This window comes from Aureococcus anophagefferens (genome assembly GCF_000186865.1).
Source record: "Aureococcus anophagefferens unplaced genomic scaffold AURANscaffold_3, whole genome shotgun sequence".
Taxonomy (NCBI): Eukaryota; class Pelagophyceae; order Pelagomonadales; family Pelagomonadaceae; genus Aureococcus; species Aureococcus anophagefferens.
In genome coordinates this window covers 580,153-586,339 of record NW_008705563.1, presented here as the reverse complement: position 1 = coordinate 586,339, position 6,187 = coordinate 580,153, and the positions used below count along the sequence as shown (strand labels likewise).

The following is a 6,187-nucleotide window of genomic DNA, read 5'->3' as shown; positions in this document are numbered from 1 at the left end:
GACGGCGAGGTCGACGGCGTTGCGCTGCTTGAGCGCGGCGAGCGCGTCCCGGTCGTAGCGCGGCGGCTTCGCCGGCGCGTGCTTGTTGAGCGCGTCGACCGCGGCGCCCGGCGGGAGCCGCCAGCCGACGGCGCTCGCGAGCACGGGCGCCGCCTCGTCGAGGCGCTCCGTGAGCAGGACGGCGTCGAAGGCGTCGAGGCGCCGCCGCGCCTCGGCGCCGTGGGCCGCGCCGACGGCGCCGAAGGCGAGCTCCGCGAGCGACGCGTAGCCGCAGAGCTCGCGGCTCAGGTAGTTGTCCGCCGCGTAGCGCCACTGCTTGCGGCAGCAGTGGCGGAACTCGCCGCCGCCCTGCATGTCGTTGGCGGACCGGTTGTGGCCCGCGCCGAAGTAGCCCCGCTCGCGGCCCGTCGCGCGGCCCCGGCGCTTGCAGAGCGGGCAGTCGGCCAAGGGCGCCGCGGCGAACTCCGCGAGGCCCACCTCGCGCCCGAAGGGGTAGCCGTCGTAGATGCCCGGGATGCGCACGGGCCGCGTCGCCATGGCGAAGTGGCTCAGCGCGCGCGCGACGGGCTCGCGGACGACCGTCACGTACGCGACGCCCGAGCCTCGCGCCCCGAGGAGCGCGGGCCACGCGCGCGGCAGGGGCTGCTCGACGTGCAACAAATCGAAGACCTTGGCGTGGGCCTTGAGGGCCGCGAGCTGGAAGTCCGCCGCGTCGGCCCGCAGGAGCCGCTCGTCCTGGGGCGTCAGGGGCCGGTACCTGTGTGGACATCGACCACTGGTTTGGGACGTCCCGACCAAACTTTGAAATTCTCTAGCTCGGTCAAATCGAAGTCGATTCGGCTGATTTTTGGACGGATCGATTGCTCTCGTCGTGTTCTCGAAGCACAGCGGAAGGTGCTTGTGTCAAACATTCACATTGAAGTCGGATTGAAGATTTGATTCCCGCGCAGGCCGATACGCGGCGCAGCCGTCGCGCGTCTCCGCGTCGCCGGGCCCCGGCCGCGCCTTGCCCCGGGGCACGGCCGCGTTGGCGATCTTGGGCGGGCACCGCGCGCCGGCCCGCCGGGCGACGTCGACGACGGACCAGCCGCCCGTCTTCTGGAGGTGATTGAAGACGACGAGCGGCGCCGGCGCGGCGCCGGCGAAGAAGGCCGCCGCGTCCGCGCCGCAGGCCTTGGCCGCCCGGCGCGCCGCGGCGCCGTGGCCCGCGACCCACTCGGCGGCGCAGGGCGCCGGCGCGGCCGCCGCCGCGTGCGCGCAGCGGCTCGCGCACGCGTCGCCGTCGACGGCGCCCGTCGCGTACGCGTCCGCGCAGTGCAGTTGGAGCTGGCCGAGCGCGACGGCGCAGCGGTTCACGCCGTTGGCGCAGCGCCGGCCCCCGAAGCCCTGGCAGTAGGCGTGCTCCTGCTGCGTGGCGGCGCACCAGTCGCAGGGCGGCTCGCCGCCGGCCCACGCGTCGAGCGAGTCGACCGCGGGCCGCGCGTCGACGCCGGGCACGGCGCCGCACCAGCCGCAGGCGCCAAAGTCGACGACGGGCCGGGGCTTCGCCGGGCGCCGCCGGGTCGCGTTGCGCGCCGCGCGCGGCGGCGCGCCGCCGTCGACGGCCGCGGGCCGCCGGCGCCGGCGCCGGCCGGCGAGCGACGCCTTCGCGTCGCCGCGGCCGCCGAAGCCGAACCAGCCCGTCTCCGTCGTCGCGTCGGCGATGGAGTAGACGGAACAGACGAGCAGCGCGACGGCGGAAAACACGAGCAGACGCATCGCTTGACGAATCCCGAGAGCCATCGGGGCTGCCTCGGCTTCACCAAAGGTTCATCATCTGTTCATCATCAAAAACGCTCTCCGACCGTTCACGCTGCCCCGACCGGCCAGCGCGGCGCCGCGGGCCGCCGCGCCGTTCCGCCAATGGAGCGCGTGGCCCTGCTCGCGCACCTGCCGCTCTTCCACGAGTGCCGCGCCGGGCTGCTCCGCGTCGCCGAGTCGGCGCTCGACGGCTCCGCCGCGGCGCTCGACTACGCGGCGGCACCCGGCGACCTGCGGCAGCGCGGCCTCGACGGGTCGCCCGCGGACCTCGACGCGCTCTACGCCGCCGCCGACGCCGCCGCGGCGCCCTTCGCCGCGGCGCTGCGGCGCTGCGGCGACGGCTTCGAGGCCGCGGCGCGGAAGCCGCGGTCGCGCGCGAAGGCGAAAGCCGCGGCGGACTACGCGACGCGGTCCGCGCCCGGCGCGTCCTGGCTACGCGACGTGTTGCGCGCGTCCGTCGTCTGCGACGACGAGGCGGCGGTGCTCGACGCCTTCCGGCGATTGGCGGCGAACTGCGACGTCGCGGCCGTCAAGAACCGGTTCCGGCGGCCGGCGCTCAACGGCTACCGGGACGTGCTGGTCACCGTGCGCGTGCCCGCCGGCGGCGGTGTTCATCTCTGCGAAATCCAGATCCACCACAAAGCGCTGCGCGACGCCGCGGCGGCGCTCGGGGCGCCGAAGACCTACGCGTTCTTCCGCGACTTTTGCGCGCTGGCGCCGGCCGCCGCGGAGAAGGCGCTCGACCGCCTCGTCGACGAGCTCATCGACGTGCCCCGGGGCGAGCTGCTCACGCTCAACGACCTGGTCATGCGGACGTTGGTGGACTACGCGGAGTCGGCGCCGGATTTGGACCGCTTCGCGCGCCTGCTCGACTGCATCGGCGCGCGCGCCTACGCCGCCAAGGTGCGGAGCCGCATCGACACGCTCCAGCAGCGCGACCGGGACCGCCACCTCTGGTCCCACGAGGCCGCGGACTACGGCGCCGCGCTCTGCGTCTCCGACGGCGGCGCGGACGTCGGCGAGCGCGTCCGGCGCATCGAGGCGGACCTCGCGAGCTTGGAGGGCATGGAGATCCCGGCGAAAAGAGCGCGGCTGGACTGCCTCCACGACCTCGCGCTGCTCCACCGGGCCGCGCGGCGCTTCGACGACGCGCGGGCCTATTTTTCCAAGGCGCTGGACGCCGCGGACGCGTGCGGCGGGCCCGCGCGCGGCGTCGTCCGCACGGACTGGGCGGGCCTGCTCCAGGACCGCGGCGACGACGACGGCGCGCTGGAGGCGTACCGCGCCGCGCTGGACGTCTATGTGGAAACCTTCGGCGCCGGGGACAAGCTCTGCGCGACGCCGCTGGCGAACCTCGCGCGCGCGTTGGCGAACGTCGGCGACTACGTCGCCGCCGGGGCAGCACAAGAGAGCGAAATTCCCAACTTCAAAGGCTCCGATCTCGGCCATTTTCCACTCGTTTCGGCTGATTTTTCGACGAGCGATCATCTCTCGGAACGGTCTCGAAGCGTGGATGTGTTTTCCGTAACGCGCGCGCGCGGAACACTCACGTTGAAGCGAACTTGAATCACTCTTGTGCTGCCCAGGTCGCCGCGGTGGACCGCTACGCCGCGTGCCTCGTGATCCGCGAGCGCGTCTTCGGGCCGGACCACGGGTCGGCCCTCGCGGCCCTCGCCGCTTTGGGCCGCGCGCGGCGCCTCGCGGGCGACGCCGCCGGCGCCGAGGACTGCGCGCGGCGCGGCGTCGCGCTGCGGAACGCCGGCGGCCCGTCGCCGGACGCGACGCTGGGCTTCCTGCGCCTCGCGCGCCTCCTCGAGGCCAAGGGCGAGGCCGCCGAGGCGCTGGTCTACTTCGAGCGGGCCCTCGCGGCGTTCGAGGCCGTGCTCGGCGCGGACCACGAGGACGTCGGCAGCGTATTGAACGACGCCGCGCGGTGCCGCCGCGACGCGCGCGACTACGGCGCGGCGACGAAGCTGCTGGAGCGGCGCGCGGCGGCCGCGGACCGCGACCGGCCCGGCGACGTCGACGGCGCCGCGCCGTTGAACAACCTCGCGCTCGCGCTGGAGCTCGCGGGCGACGCGGCCGGCGCCGAGGCGGCGCTGCGGCGCGCGCTCGCCCGCTGCGAGGCGCCGCTCGGGCCGCGGCACCCGCGCGTGCGCACGCTCTTCGCGAACCTGGCGCACGTGCTGCTCTCGTCGGACGCGCCGGGCGTCGAGGACGCGCTCAACGATTTAGGCGAGACGCTGCGGGCCGCGGGGCTCTACGAGGCCGCGGAGCCGGTCTACCGGCGGTCCGTCGCGGTCTGCGAGAAGCGGCGCGGCCGCGACTCGCTCGAGGTGACGCCGAAGCTCAACAATCTGGCGCTGCTCCTGCAGCACATGGGCCGCCACGGCGACGAGGCCGAGGCGCTGTCGGCGCCGGCGTCCCGCGGTCGAGACGAGTTTCGAGAGGTTTGGGAAAACGACGAGAGATCGTCACCGTCGTGCTTCGTAGGCTCGCGCGGTGCCTGACGATCCACGAGCGCGTCTTCGGGCCGGACCACATCGACGTCGCCGCGCCGCTGAACAACCTGGCGATTTTGCTGCAGGCGCGCGGCCGGGCAGGAAAAGAGAGCGAAATTCCCAATTTCAAAGGCTCCTATCTCGGCCGTTTTCCACTCGTTTCGGCTGATTTTTGGACGAGCGATCATCTCTTGGAACGGTCTCGAAGCGTGGATGCTTTTTACGGAACGCGCGCGCGCGGAACACTCACGTTTAAGCGAACTTGAATCTCTCTTTTCCTGCCCAGGCGCGCGGCCGCCACTCGGACGCGGAGCCGAAGATCCGGCGGTCGCTGGCTGTGTAGATTCCAAACCTTCAACCCGACTTCAATGTGCGCGTAATCGAACGCTTTGGACCAGACTCTTTCGCCGTGCTTCGAGAACTCGACGAGAGCAATCGATTCGTCCAAAAATCAGCCGAATCGACTTCGATGTGACTGAGATAGAGAGTTCTGAAGTTTGGTGGGGACCCCCCAAACCAGTGGTTGGAATCCACACAGGTCGCTGGCGCTGGTGGAGGCGCGCTTCGGCGCGGACCACGGCCACGCGGCGACGCTCCGGGGCAACCTCGCGGCGCTCGTCGAGGACCGGCGCGCGGCGGACGCCGCGCGCGCGGACCGCGACACGTCCGACGACGACTCCGACGGCTCCGGCGGCGGCTCCGACGGCGGCGCCGCCGCGGAGGCCGCGAGCCGCGCCGCGCCGACGCCGCCGAACAGCCCGAGCGACGCGGCCGAGGAGGTCGCGAGCTGCGCCGCGCCGACGCCGCCGAACAGCCCGAGCGACACCGAGGCCGCGGCGGCGCGGCACCCGGAGCCCCCGGAGCCCGCGAGCCCCGCGCGGCGGCAGAACCCGGTCTGGGGCTCGCGGCCGCGGCCGTCCATCGACACGCAGGCCGTCGTCCTCGAGTCGCGGCTCCGCGAGAAGACGCTGCTGGCCGCCGAGCGGGAGCGGGACGCGCGCGACGCGAAGACGGCGGCGACGACGCTCGCCGCGGACGTCGCGCGGCTCGAGCGCGAGAAGGCGGAGCTCGAGATCCGGTGCAAGGACGCGGAGCTGAGCCCCAAGGTCGTCAAGATGCAGAAGCGGAACGAGCAGCTCGGCGCCCACGTCCGGGACCTCGCCGAGGCGCTCGAGGCGTCGACGCGCGAGCGCGAGGACCTCGCCGCGCGCGTCGACGGGGCCGCGGCGGCCGCCGCGGCGGCGGCGGCGTCGGCGGCGTCGACGCCGGCGGCCGAGGCGCCGTCCGACGCGGGCGCGGCCGTCGCGGCGTGGGCCGAGGCCGAGCTCGGGTGCGCGCCGGACGACGCGCGGCGGCTCGGCCGCCGCTGCGCGGAGGCCTTCGGCGCGACGCGGGGCGACGATCTGCTGGACGGCGACGTCTTCGGCGACCTCCGCGAGCTCGAGGCCCACGGCTTGAAGGCCGTGCCCGCGAAGCGCCTCGCGGCGAAGCGCGCGGCGCGCCGCGACGCCGACGCCGCGGCGGGCGACATCGCGTCCTGGCTCGCGCGGGAGCTCGGCGTGCGCGCGGGCGACGCGGCGACGCTCGGTGCCTTCCTCGCGCGCGCGGGCGCGACGTCCGGCGCGGAGCTGCTCGACGCGGACCTCTTCGACGACCTCGAAGCGCTCGAGGCGCACGGCCTGCGGCCCGTGCCCCGGAAGAAGCTCCTGCGGAAGCGCAGTCCGGCCAAGGCGCCGCCGGCGACGCCGCCCGCGTCGCCGCCGGCCGCGCCCGCGCCGGGGCCCGCGGGATCGCCGTCGGACGGCGAGCGCGACGACGCGCCCGGGGCCGCGCGGCCCGCGGCGGCGCTCGCCGCGGCCCGCGCCGACGACGGGGCCCCGGGCGCG

The 6,187-nt window shown here is 74.5% G+C and overlaps 1 protein-coding gene across 1 annotated transcript in view; it reads left to right on the top strand.

The window, feature by feature from the left end:
• Positions 1 to 2,607: 2,607 nt before the first annotated feature.
• The window catches only part of AURANDRAFT_61592 (hypothetical protein), a gene marked incomplete at both ends in the record, with an annotated part of 4,293 nt that continues 713 nt past the window's right edge, over positions 2,608 to 6,187 (top strand). Inside the window, 5 exons of the mRNA XM_009035813.1 lie at positions 2,608 to 3,258; positions 3,387 to 4,222; positions 4,294 to 4,459; positions 4,588 to 4,640; positions 4,840 to 6,020. Of these exons, the coding sequence (XP_009034061.1) occupies positions 2,608 to 3,258; positions 3,387 to 4,222; positions 4,294 to 4,459; positions 4,588 to 4,640; positions 4,840 to 6,020 (2,887 nt within the window). The remainder of the gene's footprint in view (positions 3,259 to 3,386; positions 4,223 to 4,293; positions 4,460 to 4,587; positions 4,641 to 4,839; positions 6,021 to 6,187) is intronic.